Below are 19,897 nucleotides of genomic sequence, written 5' to 3'. Positions count from 1 at the left end.
CCTCTTTATCTAGTACAGAATAACTGTGGCCTATAACCACCCTCCTCTGTGCACTTGCTGGGCTTGGAAATCATTCCCAACTGATGGGCTAGCTGGCTGTGACCACACTATCTATTTAACAAGGTTTTAGTGGGCTCTGAGTGTGGGTTTCGGTGTCTTGTAAAGTGTATGTATTGGCAGCAAAGTAACTTTAAAGCAACAGTCTCCTTCTTCAAATATCCCAAATGGCAGAAACACTAAATTGTAGGGATGACACTGGGGTTTTGCTATTGGGGGTGAGGGTGGAGGGCTGTTGTAAAGTTTCTGGTCCCAGCCAGCCTCCTGGGCAATGGAAAACATTCCTGTTTGGCTTTCTCCCATTTTGATTAGCTTGTGGGGGAGGTTTGATGCAGCAGCCAGTGGTATGGGAGGAATCTGCACTGAGAACAGAAGATGAAAGAGCCCAGTGCTCTGCAAGGACTGGAGGCATTTAAGATTAATGGTTGTGCCCCTGTCTCCTTTCAGAGCCCAATATGCAGGGAATCCTTCATGGTATGAATGCTTTTAGAGAAAGATAGCAAGCTGTTAACTCTCAAGAGGTAACTGTACTCCATTCAGCTGATAAAGCAGAAATGCCTATGTGTAAATTTGTTTGGATTCTGGATTTTTTTGGTTTCATTGAGTTTATGGTATCTTAATAAGCAGCCTGTTCAGATTTAGGCATTGGGATAGAAGGATTGCTTTTATTCTGATTTAAACTAATCCAGAAATTGTTTAACCCTTTGTTTTGTGTTCAAGCTGATGCACTACCTTTCAGAACTGGGCATTCTGGCAGGCTGCTGTCGAGGCCCCCTTACCAAAGGTGCACCAGTGCCTATATGTTCAATAAGTTTCCCACAAGCAACTTAATCCTAATCCAGGGCACTGCTGTGACCTAGAGGCATTGTGGAAAATTTGCCATATTTAAAGTGGTGCTGTTTTTATCCCCAATCTGCTCTGTTATGGGGCCTAGAGGGGACCTCAGAATTCTGCTCTTGTGGACAAACTTTGGAAATCCTCCTCTGTAATAGTTACTATATTTGTGTGGGGGAGTGAAATACCCAGGGTGCCTAAGTGCTGTAATTCTCCTGGTGTCTGGCACCTTGAGTACCTAAGGGTTTGAATGCTTTCAGAGGAAGTATCGGAGAGGTAGCTGTGTTAGTCTGGATCTGAAAGAGTGGCAAAGAGTCCTGTGGCACCTTATAGGCTAACAGACATATTGGAGCATAAGCTTTCGTGGGTGAATGCCCACTTTGTCGGATGCATCAAACGAAGTGGGCATTCACCCACGAAAGCTTATGCTCTAATATGTCTGTTTAGCCTATAAGGTGCCATAGGACTCTTTGCTGCTCTTTCAGAGAAAGTGGCTTTATTGGAGTGAAGAGCTGAAGGATAATGGTTTTGTATGGAGAGGTCTTAAGCATGCATAGCATTACTCTAATGCAGCAGATGTGCATAAAAGGGAGCGTGTGTGTGTATAAATTCTTTTATCTGCCTTAAATTTCTAAACAATTGAGTGTAGCATCTTCAGTAGATCTATTTGGAAAAGGCATTTCAGAGCTGTTGGAATGGAGTCTGTTCAAGCTAGTTGGGAAGCTTTGTTCACCTGCTCAAGATGCTGGTGAAGAATCTTCTCTGTGAAATACTGATGTTGGGCCAGACTGTCCAGACATGACACCAATGTCTAAAGAACCACACAAAATGACTGTTGAAATGTCACACTAAACCTTGGCAACAACATTTGGGCTCAACAGGGAGTACAATTAGTCCCTAATGGCTTCTTCAAAACTTCTCCCTAGAAGAGTGTTGCTGCTTTTTGCTCCTAATGCACCTCTCAGGTCTGGCTCTGTCTATTCCCTCCCTGCCAGCTTGTCTCACTTCAGCAGGCAGAACAAGTAGCAGGGAGAGACTGTTTCCCACACGTCTCAGCGATCAATTGTTGGGTTTTTAGCAGTGGATTGGACAAGAGTCTTAAAAATATGGGGCATATTAAACACTCCTTGATTTCCATAGATTAGCCCCCAGTGATTTTTAAATAGCCAGTTTACGGCTGGTAGTCACTTGGGAGCTAGCCAATCTAAGGGCTAAAGGGACTGGAATATCCAAGGGTACATCTGCACTGCATTAAAAAACCAAACCCACAGCAATGAGTATTAGAGCCTGGGTCAACTGATTCAGGCTTTTGCAATGGGGCTAAAAATAGCAATGTAGATGTTCCTGCTTGGGCTCTGAGAGCCATCCCCTTCCCTGGGTCTCAGAGCCCAAATGGGAACATCTACATTGCTATTTATTTATTTTTATTTTGCCTGGTAGTGTGAACAAGAGTCAGTTGATGTTCACTGTCATGGACGTGTTTTGCAGTGTAAATGTTCCCTGAAGTACTGAAGCTTCAGATACAAATAATGAAATTTTACCTTAAGGGGAGGAATGCCCCTAGATAGTCTAAACTAGAACCTAAAGTTGTCCTAGTGCAGAAGTCTATGTAACCTCTTTAGATTCTATAGGGAGTCTTATCAGAGCTGTGCAGAAGCTTCCTTTTAAAGAGGACACTGTTGCAAGTGGCTCACTAAGAGGCACAAAGTGGGTGGGAAAAATAGCCTGTCAAACTGGATTGTAGGAGAGCTAAACTGATCAAGTAATGTCACTCTTACGTTACATGTGGCACTTCTAGAGTTTAAGACAAAGAAAATACTGTAGTGGCCGTTCCATGAATTTGAATAAATGGATGATTAATTGAATCACAAGTGTTTAAACTCAATACACCAGACCCTCGCTAGAATGCACGTCTGTATAGCGTGAATTCGCATATAATGCGGTCGCGGCCATGGATCCCAAATTTAATTAGTTTAATTTCAGTTCATTTTAATGCGGTCCCCATGTAAATGCAATACCGCACATGGATCACAAATCCCGTGTTCTAGTGAGGGTCCGGTGTATTAACACCCTTATCCCTCTCTGGGAAGGGAGATGGATGTTCTTCAGAGGCCCTTCCCCAGTTGCCACATTTCATAGGAAATATCAAGTCCCCTTGGTCTGATACTGTAGAGTTTGAGCATGAATTACATACTCCAACGAGAGACTGCTGAATTGGAATTAATTTGCAAACTGGACACCATTAAATTAGGCTTGAATAGAGGCTGGGAGTGGATGGGTCATTACACAAAGTAAAACTATTTCCCCATGCTTATTCCCCCCCCCCCTGCACTGTTACTCACATCTTCTTATCAACTGTTGGAAATGGGCCATCCTGATTTTCACTACAAAAGGTTTTTTCCTCCTGCTGATAATAGCTCACCTCTCTGATCTCACCTGGTTTCAGAGTAACAGCTGTGTTAGTCTGTATTCGCAAAAAGAAAAAGAGTACTTGTGGCACCTTAGAGATTAAACAATTTATTTTTTTATTTATTTTTTATTTTATTATTTTTATTTATTTATTCGTTATAGTGTGTATGGCAACATCCGTTTTTTCAGTGTGTGTGTGTAATCTTCTTACTTAATTTCCATTGCATGCATCCGATGAAGTGAGTTTTAGCCCACGAAAGCTTATGCTCAAATAAATTTGTTAGTCTCTAAGGTGCCACAAGTACTCCTGTTCTTTTTACTTAGTTTATAACTCTCAGATGTTTTCATATTTCCTAAATTTTGAGTAAACAGGACACTTCTGGCTTTGCTTAGTTTGACTGGACTGACCCAACCAGCATTTCATCTTCTTGTCAGACTTGTATGTGTGGAACTGTCTGCTCCCCTAAGAGAGCTCTTCCCCCTGTATGTCCCTGGATGCTTAACGCTTGGCGACTGCTATGCAGTAAATGTCTGAACTGGTTCTCCACCAGCTACATAGCCGTTCAGTTGCTAGAGGTGGCAGCAGAACTGTGGGTTATGGGAGACTGAGTGTGGGGTTTTAGTTGTTGTTGTGTGTGGGTTTGGTTTTTTAACAGCATGGAAGGGTCCAGTTAAATTCCCACTAAAATGGAAGGAAAACTACTAGTGATTTCTTTGGCAATTTGTGCACGGCTCTACAATAATCCAAAGCAAGAGGCATTGTTAAGTTTTTGGTTGCTTGTCATACAGAATGTTTCTTTTCAGTGGTGTCTACATGTGAATTGGGTGATAAGGTTAATGTAGCTTTTGATTTCCATAGTTTAATGTTTTTTATAGGGGATTGTCTTCTCTCAGATTGCACTCAGGAGTCGTAACCAATTTGGAAGTGTCTTTTTGCTTTGAAACACCATTTCTATTCAAGCAAAGAACATAGAAAATTCTTTACCCATTTGCTTTGTGCTGCTTACTACGCACCTTTTGGTTGGTTCTTATAAACCAAAGCTGAAGTATTTTAGCCAGTTTATGTGGCACTTTAGCCCAGACTGTCAGCTCCTCTGCTAAATATGATATTGGCACCATGAGCACAGGAGCATGCATACAATTTTTTTTCCTTTCAGAACTCCCCAAACATTTGTGTAACGTAAAATTTCAGGTAGACACCTTTTTATTTTCCCATTTTGCTGTTTCCAGATTCAGGTATGGAATGCTGGAGGAGGGGATCTGGGATCTGGTCCAAGAATGTCTTGGGGAAATAAGCTTAGATGTTTCCATCAATAGATAAAACAACTTGTGTATATTTAACTTTTTCGTACAAATCTTTCAGCTTCAGATAGCATGAAGCTGAGACTTAACTTCAGCTGATTCTTCCCTTGTCCATTCCTAGAAGTTCTGTTGCTATCCCTGTCCAGGGTCACCTTCATATTAATTCTGGTTTTGGATCTTGGATTTTGACTTTGTCTACACTAACATTTTCCTTCCAAATTTTTTTCCCAGTTGGAGTGATAAGATAGACTGTCGTCTGGCTTTTTAACCACAGTGTTTCTAACCCTGCTTGCAACCTGGCTAGATGGCATGCATGTTCAAATACCACTGGTCGGCTGTGCTACACTCACATCAATGGAGTGGCTGTGGGGAGAAACTGGAAATAAAATGCAAGTGTAGATAAGGCCACTGGGTAGAGCCCTAAAGGAGCCTGCTCTCTGTGGGGGGGGGGGGGGGGAAGGCTGTAATAAGACTACATGGTAAAATCAGGTGTGTGTGAAGAGGGTGCAGGACTGAAGTGCTTCATGGATCAAACCTTTTCATTTAAGGCTAAATCAGTCTCGCGCTCTCACTTCAGCTCAATCCCCTCATTTGGTCAGCCTGTCAGTTGCTTAAATTGGACTGCATGCACTAGCAGCAGTGTCAGAGGAGCATTTAGTAACGGAAACGAAGAAGACTAGGCATTTTCTCTGGCCTGTCTTCTGCCAGACGTTATGTTCAGTGGTTAGGAGGTGGGCGGTACCATCTAGCAATGGTTAAGCTTTTTGCCTTAATGAGTCAGCTATAGGCTGGGGATTGCAAGCCAAGCCATTGCCTTTCAGATACACTTCCTCTTAGCTGGAAAGATGATGTCACCATTGTGTGAAAGCTATATTACTTCTCCTTTTATGGAGATGTACAGGCTCAAAATCGGAGTTGCTCATGCAGAGGAAGTGGGTGATAAAGGCCTTTTAGGATGTTCTGTAACTAAGATGCTTAGCATAAACTGAATGTTCTGTTCTAGCCTTCTAATTTCTCTTCCTCCACACCACCAAATCCTCCAAAACAAAACCACCTGAGCGGAGGTGAACAAATTTATTTGAGCATAAGCTTTCGTGAGCTACAGCTCACTTCATCGGATGAAGCTGAGCTGTAGCTCACGAAAGCTTATGCTCAAATAAATTTTAGTCTCTAAGGTGCCACAAGTACTACCCCTTTTCTTTTTGCGAATACAGACTAACATGGCTGCTATTCTGAGAGCTGAGGTTGTAGCTACTTGCCCATTGTACTAGCATATGCAAAAGCAGTCCCAGAACTCATACAGTCCATTTGCTATCTCACAGTACAATGTTTCATTGAGGATTTTTACATACATCTCTTGTAAAAATCACCTTTTGGCTTAATGATATATTTTTGTGCGAATGCTTTCAGATCCTGGAACCAACCTAAATGCACTCTGATATCTGGGGACTACAGAGGTTAAGAATGGTTCTTTTAGAAATGTGTGTAATATGCAGTTAGAGTATTACTGTACACCTTGAATTTGAAGACTACTTTCTGGATCCTTGAGATTACTTTGTAAGTACTCTGATACTGTGGTAATAAGAACTAAATAAAGCTTAGATAGAAATATTTCTTTGCCAGCTGGTCTAAAGTACAGAATTGTTGCTGCAATTAGACTAATGGTTTACTTACTAAATATGTAATATGTAATTCAGAGGAGTGACTTTGAAAAGAATCTGCTTTTCAGGCAATTACCCTATAGTAAGCAATTGAAGTTGTTACCCAGTATGAGTAACTTGCATGTGCCACCAGTTTTGGAGATGTGGGAGGTGGGCCTCCAAGAAAATGGATGCTTCTAGTTCTGGCAACTGAAGTTTGACTTTGGCCGTGGTTATGCAAGAAAAATGAGAGGGTTGTATGGAATATGTAACATCCTGGAATTTAGAGTAAGTGCCTCTTAAAGTGGAAAAACTTCTAAGAGCTGCTGCTTTTGTAGCAATTTAACAACTCTTTTTGGCCTTCTGCTAGGGTCCTACTTTCTGTGGCTCAGCACAGCATTTGAGTCTTCTGTCCGTACACAATTAGAAGAATTCCAGCTATCCCAGTGATGGCTGTTTTGCAGTGCTGGGAAGGAATTTCTCCTTAGATTCCAAACTGGAATGTTTCCTTTTATGGTAGTGTCTGCATACTGCTGTGACTTGCCTGCACTCGCAGGTACATTCCTAGTGGCTTAAAGCGGAGGTGACTCACAGCTGCTGCTGGTCATGGGGAAAGCAAATGGGAGGGGGTAACATAGCACTGAAAGGGTTCACCCTTACTGTCTAGGGTTTTTCCTGGATGGTCACCAACTGGTATGTCTATTTCTATAGTAAGGTGTGAAAAGGAGAAACTCTACTTACCGTCCACCTGTGGAGGATATTAACTAGACTGCTGCTGTGTCACCACCTCCCTCCCTCATATGAGATTCTAAAACATTCTTCTAGACCAGCAGTTTTCAAACTTCATTGTACTGCAACCCCTTTCTGACAACAAAAATTACTACATGACCCAGGGGCGGGGGGAGAGTCTGAGCCCCGCTGCCCAGAGCTAAAGCACTCGGGCTTCGGCTTCAGCCCTGGGTCCCAGTGAGTCTAATGCTGGCCTTGGCAACCCCATTAAAATGGGGTCATGACCTACTTTGGGGTCCCAACCCACAGTCTGAGAACAGCTGCTCCAGACAAAGTGTCTGCCAGGGCATTTGATTTGTGTAAGTTTGATTCTAGTGTCCATCAACTCTGTTCTATTTGACATCTGGCTTATGTGGCTGTTTGCCACTGTTTTATCACGAAGGATATGGATATTACCTTTTTGTCTCAAACAGGCTTCCTACATGAGCCCCCGAATAAGCTCTTCCAGCAAATGAGCTGCTCATCACTTAATCAAGTTATCAAAAGGCCATAGCTACATATGAATGTGCTGCAAAACCAGCCAGGTGTCTGTCCTACTGAATACAACACCTGGGGCTATGTGCAGATGAGTCATTAGTTATTCCCCGATGCACCCTCCAAGTGCCCAGTCATGCAGAATCCTGGTGCGTACCTTGGTGATCCATTGACCGCCTGGAGACCTTAATGGGTGTGGCCTTCTGAACTGCTTAGAGATCTGTCCTTATACCTGTCATTCAGCTGTGGATTTCTTAAAGAACTACATTGAACATACCTTAAGTCTTCAGTGACTGAAGTCTGCCACTTCATTATAGGTTTCAGAATAGCAGCCGTGTTAGTCAGTATTCGCAAAAAGCAAAGGGGTAGTACTTGTGGCACCTTAGAGACTAACAAATTTATTTGAGCATAAGCTTTCATGTAGCTCACGAAAGCTTATGCTCAAATAAATTTGTTAGTCTCTAAGGTGCCACAAGTACTCCTTTTCTTTTCACTTCATTATAGGTAGTTATACCTATAGTTAAGGTTGCCAGATGCTTAATTTTAAGACTCTGTTTTGTTTTTTGTTATGATTTTGCCAGACTTAAACCATTTAGGCTGAGACTTTCCATGCCCAATGTGTGCCTTGCACTAAATATTTTTGGCAAGTTTCAGTAAAATGGTTCAGTCACTTCTGAGGACAAAATCGGGGAAAATGTTTTTTTTGACTAGTTTAAAAAACAAAAACCCCTCTTGCCACAGTTAATTAAGTCCTACCATGTCCATGTTTTAAAGCAGGGACCTTAAATTTGCCTGGGGTGAGTGTCCTGGTGTCTGATATGCCTTTTGCAGTTGGGTGACTTTTTACAGGAAGGGGCTAGATCCTTGGATATATAAACAGGATTAGGAAGGTGATTTTTTTTGTTTTGTTTTTTATTTTTAAACCTCTGTGTATGGCATTGGTGAGACTGGTACTGGAATACAGACCAGAGTGCTGGTGTCAGAATTTTTAAAAGGATATTGAAAAACTGGAGAGGGTGCAGTAAAGAGCTACAAACTATTTGAAGGCTGGAGAAAATGCCTTACAGTGAAACTTAGAGCTCAGTCTGTTTATCTTGCAAAAAGAAAATTGAGAGATGACTTGATTACAGTGTACAAGGGGAGAAAATACTAGGTACTGCAGAGCACTTTAGTTTGCTTGAGGAAAGGCATAACAAGAACAAATGTCTGGAAGCCGAAGCAGACAAATTAGAAATAAAGGCACAAATTTAACAGGTTGTTTAACCATTGGAATGTATATCAGAATCCACAAATTTCCCTCCATTTCTTGATATCTTCAAATCAAGACTGGATGTCTTTCTGGAAGTTTTAGTCAAAAAGTTATTGGGCTAAATATATGTGTAACAGGGTGAAACAGAATGGCCTGTAATACAAAGGTAAGACTAGATCTAATAATCCCTTCTGCTTTTAACCTCTATGAACTCTGATAAATTCAGAGCATCTGAAAGTCTCTGCACATCATGCTCAGACTTGGTTGGCAGCTAAATTTTTGAAGATTCAGTCTGCACAGAGCATACTACATCCCCATAACTCCCATGCGAAACCAGACTTCACAGTAGCAGTGCTGTCCCCACAGTAACTGAGCATCTTCCATTCCTGGGTTAGGACTCTCCCTGCAATTGCTGCTGCTGGCTACTAGGAGCCAGCATAGCACTGGGCTCCAACTGAGCATGGAAACTATCCTGTGCTCTGTCTACCCCTACTGATACCCAGCCAACATGGAGGAGGAAGCTACCTGAATGAGGAACAGGGGAGGGGAAAGTGATTAAATACTGGGTAGTGGAGGGGAAAAAGAAAGCATAGGAGCCGGGGGAAGGGAAAGGGGGCAGGGTGGGTGGAGACAGGAATGGGGTGGAGGGGGAAGATAATAGGAAGTGGACATGGGGACAGGAATGGTAGGAGCCATGTAAGGTGAGGATAGGACTGGTAGGGATGCAGGGGGAACCTTGAACAGGAGCCAGGGAAGGAAGGTGGAAACTGTGGGTGGGGGAGAGGAAAGGGAAGAGGCTGGGACATAGGGGTGTTTGTGAAGATAAATTCACTAATTTCAGAGTAATGTTTTTAAAAATCTAAGATGTTATGACAGCACCATAGTAAAGCCTATGCAGAAACTAATAATTGTGTATTCAATGCAGGGTTTGGATGGTGCGCAGTAAATACATGCAGCCACATATTGAAATGTTAAATAGTTACCCATTCAGTGAGCACCATCCATTCTGCACTGAATGAGGGTGCAGGTGTGTGTGTGTGTTGGTGGGGTGGAGAGGGAGAGATGGGAGGATGGTGTTTGTTCATGTAATTGAATACTCACAGTACATATACACAAGGGATCCAAATTTGGGTTTATGGTCAACCTTAATTCTGGTACTTCCTGTATTTGACATTGCAACCTTAATGTTCTTTTAATGCGGTGGGTTTTATGTGTAAGTACAGTGCCCCAGTCCTGAACTTGCCACATAAGAAATGGCTAAAGCAAAAACCTTGAGCCACTTTTTTTCACCCTAGCATCCCCATCACAGCTAAAGCTGTAGTCAATGCTTAGGCCTCCCTTGCTTTAAAGGATAGGTCAATGTCCGTAATCGCCTTGTGGCAGGATTGGAGTTGCAGGGCCTATTCTGCATTTGGAAGCAAATAGTTCAGGAGGCACAGGAACAAATCAGGAGTAGGGGTTCTATTCACACTCTGGAAAAAGCAAAATAACAATTACCTTGTTTTGTGCTGAACTACAGATACATCTGGACAGGTAAAACTAAAATGATGGTGCTACCTTTAGGACTTAGGGAGAGGGGAGGAACTATGCCAAGATTTAGAGGTGACTGGTCATACTTCTGAAGACGCTTGCATGAGGATGCTTAGTGGCTTCTGCTCTCCATGTTTTGGGGAGTGCCAGCATACCCTCTGAATTTAATAGCTTTTGTAGTGGAGGCAGAAGTGAGTTTTGGCCTCTCTGATTCTGTGTTTCTTTTATTTCAGATCGAGAGGATCAGTCCATTCTGTGCACGTGAGTGTTTACATTCTTCAGCTTGTCTTGCTGTCAGCTCTTGTTAAAATCCTGCTGGAGGGCTTAATTGGGGGTTTACTGGAGTCAGTATGTCACATGATACTGTAGAGACTAGGGAACATTTTGCGTGTTTTAAATCCTACCATTAGCAACCCTTCCCTGCCCACATCTCACCTCTTTCTGTACAAGGATTGTCTCTGGCATGAAGGAGCAGGAAATAGGTGATCTTAAGGTGACTGCCTAGTGGAGCTGTTACTTTATTGATGCTTGGAAAGGACTTTGGAAGAACTGGGGTAGCAGTGGTGTATATACAGTCAACAGCCATGTGCTCTCATTCATGCTATCTAGGCTGAGGTTGTAGGGAATAATGTGCCTATTCAACACTGCAGTTTCCTCTGCTGAGCCTAAAAGTAAGACTGATCCCCCAAACCCTGTTAATTTCTGGTTCTGAAGGAGTTAACTACAGCTCTTTTGCTTAGGGAAATTCCTTTTAAGTAATTCACTTAATTGCCTTTGTGTCCTGTCCCTGGTTCTCTTCTCTCCCCTCCCCCCCATTATTCCTCAACCACTTGCATGTGAAGACTGCCAAGTGACTGGAAAATTACCTTTATTTCTTTCCTTCCCCACCCCTCCTACCCCCAAAGTCACGAGAAACTGGCTGAGCAATAGGACTAGAGCACAATACTGGTTGCTCTACTGTTCACTTAATGTGTTCAGGTTCTCTGTTAGGGCAGGTATCTCAAAAAGCAATGTTTAATGGCAAGAATACGACTAAAAGCACTGTGGTCAGCTGACAAGCATGTTGGGTTTAAAAAGGTGAATGCATTTTCCCCCATCTTGTTCTTGAATGAATCCCAGGCTCTGTCTTTGCAGAGGTGAATCAGGAGCTGGTAAGACAGAGAACACCAAGAAGGTCATTCAATATTTGGCTCATGTTGCTTCCTCACACAAGAGTAAAAAAGACCAGGTAAGTGCCTGTGTTCACTACAAGGATGCTGCACTGTCATGCTGAGCACCTACAAGCTATGGTACGCTAGGAGATACCTTGGTTAATACTGGCTGAATAAAACACTAGGTACCAACTTGTGCATAGGGGAGTGAGGAGTCCATGAACTATGGAGCCATGACAATTTTGTGTGTAGCTTTAAAAACCTCACAAGTCAGGGGCCGCCATTCTCCCTCATAATTCCATTGACTTCAGTGGAGATACAGCAGTTTTTCAGTGTGTTTTGGTTTCATAGGTGGGTGTGTTTAGGGGCACAGTTTACAAACCATCACGTATTGGTCTTCTGACTCGTTCGTATAATTTGTGACCAATCCAAGCAACTTAAGTGACCCACTCCCTGGAGATGTGGTCTCCTTTATTCTACTCTCCTGTATCTTGGGGCTGGTTGTGAAATCTGTTCTATAAGCAGTCTCTCCAATTTGGAGAGGTTCATAGATATGAGCTGAAGACTTGACTGAAACTATAACAACTTTTAAATGGGTGAAAAGTATCTAAATACATTAGAACAAGGGGTCTTTGCAGTTGTCTCACTTATATTTTTTTCCCCTCCCTCTCCCCTTGATGGATTATGACCGAACTCATCAGTTGTATCCTCTTAGGTGAGCTGCACGTTTACTGCACGTTCTGCACCAGGAATGCATTTTGTCCCATTGTGTGACTTGAGCACCTTTTCACTTCACACCAGTGTCACTTTCTGCAGCTAGGACAGTCCCATAGACAACTCACAGTTCTGTTTTTATGATGCACAATAACCTTTTGTGAGATGCTGTCAATTAGAGATTGCAGTTATGTCAAGTTCACTCATCTAGTCTGCACTCAAGGTCTCTCTTATAGAACTTCCCAAATACGCTGTAGAGAAACTGTTCCTGTATAGTGAAGGGGAGTTGAACTGAACCTGGCTTTCCTAGAACTGCATATAGAGCCTGTGGTGTGCATGGTGTTCCTAACCAGATGGAGTTGACTGGCTGTCTAGCCTTCCACCACAGCAAGTTAGCTGTGGGTGCAGTTGCTGGGAAAGGTCAGGAAGCTGCTGCCCTGAGTGTACTGGATGTTCCAACACAATGAGCTTGTTAGCCAGAGTTACACACATGGGGAAATGCAGTTAACTTCTGAGCTTTATAACAAAACCCAGATGCCAAGCGCATCTTCAATATCTTTATGTAGAAACCTCTTCTTAGAAACTTAACAATAGCCATGCTGTGTTTGTGTATAGGGTATATGAAAAGGATACTCTCTGCATGCAGATGTGTATGTTTGTTTAAGCACACTGTTCTAATGAGTGGCTTCTGGAATCAAAACAAAAACATAGCCTTCCATGTGCCAGACTTCGAGAGATACAAAAGCTTTTGCCATGGCCTGTCAGTAGCTGTATTTAGAAACATTTTGCTTTTATTTTTTTTTTTCTTGGAATGTGTATGTTTGCGGGGGGGGGGGGGAAGGGAAAGGATCATGGGATTGGGAGTTAAGCATTCTTCTGCTGCTTATTCTCAAGTGAAACTTCAGTCATCTAAGCAGACCAAGGATCTGGTTACGGTATAAACCAGCCTTTAGCTGGGCTTAACACATGACTTCTCTGAGTTCAAGCTCCATTTGGAAGATTCTCTTAAGGAATCCTGCAGCTCACTTTTAACTCGGCTGGCTCCATGTTGGTTACCAGCCTTACCAATGAGGATTAGAACTATTCAGGTTCCTTAATGTTAGATGGTAATGAGTCCTCTCTGCAGCCCTGCTGACCTTCACACTCCCTAGGCCTGACTCCAGATTCCAACTCTTTGTCTACAGATTAGTATAGTAACTTCTGAGACATCTGTTCACCTATCACGGGGTGGGCAAATTTTTGGCCTGAGGGCCACATCTGGGTAGGGAAATCGTATGGTGGGCCATGCATGCTCACAAAATTGGGGTTGAGGGCTTTGGTTGGGATGGGGCGATCTCTGGGGTGGGGCCAGAAATGTGGAGTTCAGGGTGCAGGAGGGGACTCTGGGCTGGGGCAGGGGGTTGGGGTGAGGGCTCAGGTTGGGGGTGCAGGCTTTGGGGTGGGGCTGGGGATGAGGGGATTGGGGTGCAGGAGGGTGTTATGAACTGGGATCAAGGGGGTGGGAGGGGGATCAGGGCTGGGGCAGGGGGTTGGGGCGCAGGCTCCAGGCAGTGCTTACCTGAAGCAGCCGCATGTATCTCCTCTGGCTTCTACACGGCAGTGCGGCCAGGTGCCTCTGCACGCTGCCCCATCTGCTGCTGCCACCCCTGCAGGTCCTGTTGGCCGCAGTTCCCAGCCAGTGGGAGCTGCAGGGGCGGCGCTTGGGCTGGGGGCCGTGCATGGAGCCTCCTGGCTGCCCCTAAATGTAGGAGCCAGAAGGGGGACGTGCCACTGCTTCTGGGAACTGTGTGGTGCGACGCTACACATGTGCCAAGTGGCCCCAAGCCCTGCTCCTCAGCTGGAGCGTCAGAGTGGGGCAAGCCCCAGACTCCACTCCCCAGCAGGAACTTGAGGGATCAATTAAATCTTCTGGCAGGCTGGATGTGGGCCGTAGTTTGCCCACCCTGACCTATCGCTACCCAAGGGAACAAGTCTACAGACTCTGCTTGTGCTAACCCCCAAGGCTACTAGATTAGGCCCCGCTGCTGGCACCATTAGATTGAGGATGTAGCATGAATCTTTATCTCCTGCATGGGCAGTGCAATACAGTAATGGGGTGACATTTGGTAGCCTAGAGCCTTTTGCATTTCTGGTATCTTTTGGTCAAGAGATTAAATTTACAACTCAAGTCTCTGCTTTCCTACTTTTTCAAACAAAAACAGCTTTTCTAAAGCCCTTCTCTCAGCTGCAGTTGGGGGGGGGGGGGACCCTTTCCTCCAATTTCTATTGAGCTGCAAAGATTCTAAAGCAATGATTAATGTTTTAGGTGATTTTTTCCCCCCCACCCCCCAAAAAAAGAAAAGAAAATCACTGCATTTATGGTGGTAAGTACTACTAGGCAGGGTGATGCTGCATTTAGGGCATACAGCATTCCATTAAAATCCCTGTTCTCACTTAATCAAATTGTGTATTGGGGAATGGGGCAGTTGAGTTGTGGTTGAAGCGTTCCATGTTTGCTGTCTACCTCGCTTCACCTGTTTCAAATCATAGGAGAAGAGAGTACTATTTTCGAAACTAAAGTTATAACTTTTTTGCAATCAGAAATGCAAATGCCGTGTTGCAACTCTGGCAGTTTTTATCGTGAGTGATGTGGTGCCTGGTGCTGTTTTCTTAAAGCTCCAGCTGCTGGAATCACGTTTCTTGAGAATCTTTTTTTTTTCCTATTTTTAAAGGAAGCTTGTAGCTCTCATGGCTGTAGAGAAAAGCTTGCCATTGTGAGCCGTAAAGGCTCAAAAACCAGAAAGAAAATAAGAAACCAAAACTTTTTTAAATTGAATGATTTTTAAGTTAATCTCCTGACTTTCTGGGTCTTTCCTCATGACTTTTATTTTTAAACAGGGGACTGGCAAGGTTCCTATTTTTTGCATATGGCTCCTCCTCTGGAAAGAATCTCTTCGACGTTGGGAGCATATGAGGAGGAATTCTGAGTTTTCAGTGGGCATCAAAGACATTGGTGACTTAAACTGATATGCAGTCATGGAGAGAGGGGGTGCTAAGGACCCAGCTGCACATTCCCACTGTGAGCTAGCAGACCTAGAAGCTGGTACTGCAACAGTTTGCATGAGAGGAAAGGGGATGTTGTATCCATCTCAAATGCACACAGAATCTTTTTTTAAAATTCTTTAAAAATCAGCTCAGGACCTGCAGCTACAGGTGCAGAAAGGTTGGCAATGTCTTAATTACAGGATCTCAGCAGTTCCTGCTGAATTCTGCACATTGTAAGGTTTCGTAGTTTAGAAAAAAGTTTATTTTTGTATTGGAAAGATAGTCCTAAGTATGCGGCTGCTTCTACCTTGCTAATGAGCCATGCAAAAAGTCTTCAGTCAAACAATGGCTGCAGAGGTGTGAATGCTCCCTCCTATGAGGTATGACCTGAAACCCTACATGGGCTACTTAAATACCAACATACAAGCACGCTTTTTTCTGCTTAAAACTAATGCTAAGTCAGTGTTCAGGTTACATATTTAAACGTCAGTGAGGAAAGGAGCTAATGCTTTCTCGGTAACATTAACCTTGTAATCAGATGCAGCATTATAGTAGCATACTGAGATTGTGCTTCTGCAGAGGATTTGGTATTCCTGCTGCACTGCAACACTCTACTGAGCTGGTTCCCATGATCCATCTCTGATTTGATTAACTTTAGCCTTTCCCCTCTTCCTCTCACCCTGTGCACCCCCCCCAACCCCTACTTACCATTGTGACCTTCTACATGCCTTCTACTACTGTGGGTCTCCTTACCCGCTAGATCCTGCTATCCTAACCCTCCCTTTCTCCTTGCTTCTGGCTCCACCAACTTCCATGTGTCACTAATTGCACCCTTCATTCCTGAGGTTAAAAAACATGAAGGAATTAACTTGCCCACAATACACATGTTGCTGTGAGACTCTTAACTGTCACTTTCCAGTTCTTGTGTAGCTAAATTTGGCCTTGCCAGTTTGATATTTTTATCTGAATAATTAAATATATTTAATGCCAAAGTCTAAGTGCTGTTTTTCTTCTAAATAGTCTTTTGATCTTTCCTTAGTCCTGCCGTGAAGTTGTAATGTTAAATTTGTGACATCATTCATTTCCATAGCAACAGATTGCAGTCTTAAACAGGATTAGGACTGCACTGCAGGATCACTCAGACAGGATGGGAACTGTTGGAGAGTGGGCGTGGGTGTTGCAGCTCACACATGTCAGAATAGCAGGAGAAATGCAAAATTACTGACAGACTTTTTATAGCAAGTTTGAGGTTTTCTTCTCCGCACAGCCAAGTGTGTCCTTATGGGATGGATGGCTGCTATCCCAGCCTGTTCCTTCCTGAAATTAAACATCATCTTATACGCACTTGTGACAAAGTGAATAAAAACTTAGTTGTGGCTGTCTCTTCTGTGTGTAACTCTGCAGACTAATAGAAATGGTTGACTCCGTACTTTAGGCTTGTAAAGGAGCGTTGTAACCTGAACGCAGCAATAAGAAGTAGAAATGCCAGGGTTCTAATTCCAGGTTTTAACCTTGGGCAAGTCACTTCATAGCTCTACCTCATTTTTACCATCATTAATGGGGCTAATATTTATTTTATCCACCGCTAGAGGCAACATGAGAATTGACTAATGTTTGTAAATGCACTTTGAGAATTAAAGGAGCTGTAAAAGTACTTTGTCATGTAAACACACCCTCTGCAATCTGATTTCTGGGATTGGCATTCATGGGCAAAAATGTTGGGCTCTATTCCCATGTATCAGGAAGTCCTGAAGACTTAGTCTCCATTACTAAAAGGAGAAACCTTAACCCAGTTGTCAATTTCGATATCAGGGATGGAGTGTTTTTTGCCTATGGCTAACTTTGAAATACCTAGGACTCCCTACTTCCAGCACAGAGAAGGGACAGTCAGTTCAAGTAACCACCTACAGACTTCTGGAAAACGTGTGTATGCTCCAGAGATTGAGTACTTAGTAGGGACAGCAATTCTGGCTGGTCTCTCCACCCCAGAACTCTGTTGCCTATGGAGAGGAGGAGTGTGTGGAAGTGGAAGACAGTGGATAAAACAGTTTGACTCAAATACCAGTAGTTGCCTTTTGTTACATCCCCACAGAGAAGGCTTTTGCTGGTCTGTGTAGAGATGAGAGCCCCAGTGCAAGCAGAGATTATTGTCCCCAAAATGATTTGTGATTCTGATCATCTATTACTGGTGAGCTCATCCTGTGCAGAATCCAGGGCTCCCTCCCAACTGAAAGCCAAGTTTGTTTTATTCTTCCACCTGGGAAGTAGGATGCTGCTGGGATGTGGATGTGATCTGGGGGAAGAACTTTCCATTCTCATTGCTCCCAGAAAGCCTGTGGGATGTGCCTTAGGCAAGACACTTATAGGACTGCCTACTGGTAACTGAAATCCAGCACCAGAAGCGGGGAATATTGCACTGATGCTGACTGGCTGGGGAGGAGAAAATATTTCTACATACTGAAATGAACTCAGTCTTGCCGAAAGAAGAATCCGTGGCACCCTAAAATGTTTGTTTAGGGGAATATCGCCAAAGATCTAATGTGGCTTCTCTACATAGATGCTAAGCTGAAGAGATGAAACGTGGACCCTCTAGGTGAAGGTGTTAAAAGCTGCTGTCTTCATCCACTTTTGGTTTTCTGTCTAGGGAGAGCTTGAGAGGCAGTTGCTTCAGGCTAACCCTATCCTGGAGGCTTTTGGAAATGCCAAGACAGTGAAGAATGACAACTCCTCGAGATTTGTGAGTATTGTTATCCTGCATGAGTTCTGGTGTCCCCAGTGTTCCAGAGGGAGAAGCCACTAGTTGAATGAGTTGTGGGAGTCTTGCTTTACTTTCGTGCCTGATATGCAGTCTTGGGATGTTCTTTTCTGTAACTGGCTTCCCTTGAGTGAAACTGGGACACAGTTTTCACTTGTCAGTGAATTATCCATAAAGTACTGATGGGATTGAGTACCTGGTATGCAAGATATTGAACCTTTGCCAGGATTCCCTGTGCCATTGTTTGTCTGTCAAATTCATTTTTCTCCCAAGGAGAGATTAGTGTCCTGTATTGGATTAATTCTGGAGGGCAGCAGAAAGCTTCTAAGGGCCGGGGAAGCTACACTTGAAACCAAATTGAAGTGTAAATGGTTGAAGAGGGGCTGAGCTGTGGTGGTGGTCAATCTAGACTGCTGTCTCTGCTTATGGCACCTGGAACTGAGGTGGAGGGGATCCACTTCAGAATGAAACTTAACATGTTTCCTGATGCCTAGGCAATCTGAAATTCGATCTAATTTGATGGCCCTTTGTCTCTCATAGGAGTAATTTATGGTGTCAAGGATGTTAAACTGCTCCATGATCAGCGAGTGTTGTGAGCTGGCTGGGCTTGTGGTCTGTTTAAAACTTGTCTTAGCTGGTAATTGTGGTGTTTGGAGCAGAAAGGCCTATACTGGGACCTCTACCATTTTGCTCTAGCTGTGATAGCATAAGATAACACTAATATTTCTGCTAACCTCTTTCTCAGGGCAAGTTCATAAGAATCAACTTTGATGTCAATGGCTACATTGTGGGAGCCAATATTGAGACTTGTATCCTTTCCACGGAGGCACTTAATGGAAATAAATTACAGGGTGTGGGGAGTGGGAACATGCATACCTAACTATCTACCTATATACAGCCAAATAGTGTCTGCTACCTCAACAGCAATGAAGTCAGAGGGATCCATAGACTTCTGTCAACACCTGTCATCTTAGGCTAAAGAGATCCCTGTTAAGATCTCTAGTTTCGTCTGCAAGTAAAAAGGGAATATCTTATTTAAATGGTACAGCATTTCAGAACCTATGCTGGGGTTATAGCAAGAATCCCTTCTGGATGAAATAATTCTAATGTTATGGGATAGAAGTGGCATTTTAAGCTGTGATATGCTGAATAGACTTGGGATTCCATGACCCTTTCATCTTTTAACCTGGGGAAATGAGGACTGTGGCAAGTGTCTTCCCCCCTTTTTATTCACAACTCAGTCTTGCATACTGGTCCTACCCTTGGAATGAGGATTAACTCAGGAGTCCAGGAAGTACATCTTAAACTTAATCAGCCACTGAGGTTGTTGAAGGGTGGGTTGCTGTCAGCCTATGGCACTACCCGAAACTTTGAAAGGGCAATGCAGAGCACTAAGCTGCCTGTCACGCCAACCAATTCGAAGGGCACTGACACCAAATAGAACCTCTTTCCTCAGATGAGAGTGGAATGGGAAGTTACTTGTTAGTCTCTCTGTTCCTTTACTCTGTAAAGATCTCTTGGAGAAATCACGTGCAATCCGTCAAGCCAAAGACGAGCGAACCTTCCATATCTTCTACTATCTATTGTCTGGAGCAGGGGAACACCTGAAAAGTGAGTACCTTGTGCTGTAACTAGGGTCCCTTTCCCCTAACTGCCAAATTGTTCCACACACTTGCAGTCTAGGCCCTATTATTTCCCCTCTTCCAAAGCCTGGAACTGCCTCCCACTGTTTTCTGACCAGGACCTCTCCTTTCAATCATCTCCTTAAAACTTTTTTCCTTCCTGAATTGGTACCCCTGCCAGTGATGTCTCCACACCCTTCCTTATCTGAACTATTGTCCCATGTTTAGTCTGCTCTAATAGAGTGCAAGTTCTTCAGGGCAGGAACTTAAACTTGGCAATTAACAAAATACAGAATAACATTTGGCACCTATGCAGCACTAGGTGTGCCTGTGCTCTGTTAGCATAA

The 19,897-nt window shown here is 43.5% G+C and overlaps 1 protein-coding gene across 2 annotated transcripts in view; it reads left to right on the top strand.

The window, feature by feature from the left end:
• Positions 1–19,897, top strand: part of MYH9 (myosin heavy chain 9) — a 98,662-nt gene that overhangs the window by 28,581 nt on the left and 50,184 nt on the right. For both annotated transcript variants that reach the window (XM_074941511.1, XM_074941510.1), the window contains exons 4-8: positions 10,518–10,545; positions 11,419–11,512; positions 17,818–17,910; positions 18,674–18,737; positions 19,441–19,539. In XM_074941511.1, the coding sequence (XP_074797612.1) occupies positions 10,518–10,545; positions 11,419–11,512; positions 17,818–17,910; positions 18,674–18,737; positions 19,441–19,539 (378 nt within the window). The remainder of the gene's footprint in view (positions 1–10,517; positions 10,546–11,418; positions 11,513–17,817; positions 17,911–18,673; positions 18,738–19,440; positions 19,540–19,897) is intronic.

The sequence above is a fragment of the Natator depressus genome, chromosome 1, assembly GCF_965152275.1.
Source record: "Natator depressus isolate rNatDep1 chromosome 1, rNatDep2.hap1, whole genome shotgun sequence".
Classification (NCBI taxonomy): domain Eukaryota; kingdom Metazoa; phylum Chordata; order Testudines; family Cheloniidae; genus Natator; species Natator depressus.
The sequence above is the reverse complement of the archived record's forward strand: the minus strand, read 5'-3'. Positions and strand labels throughout refer to the sequence as shown.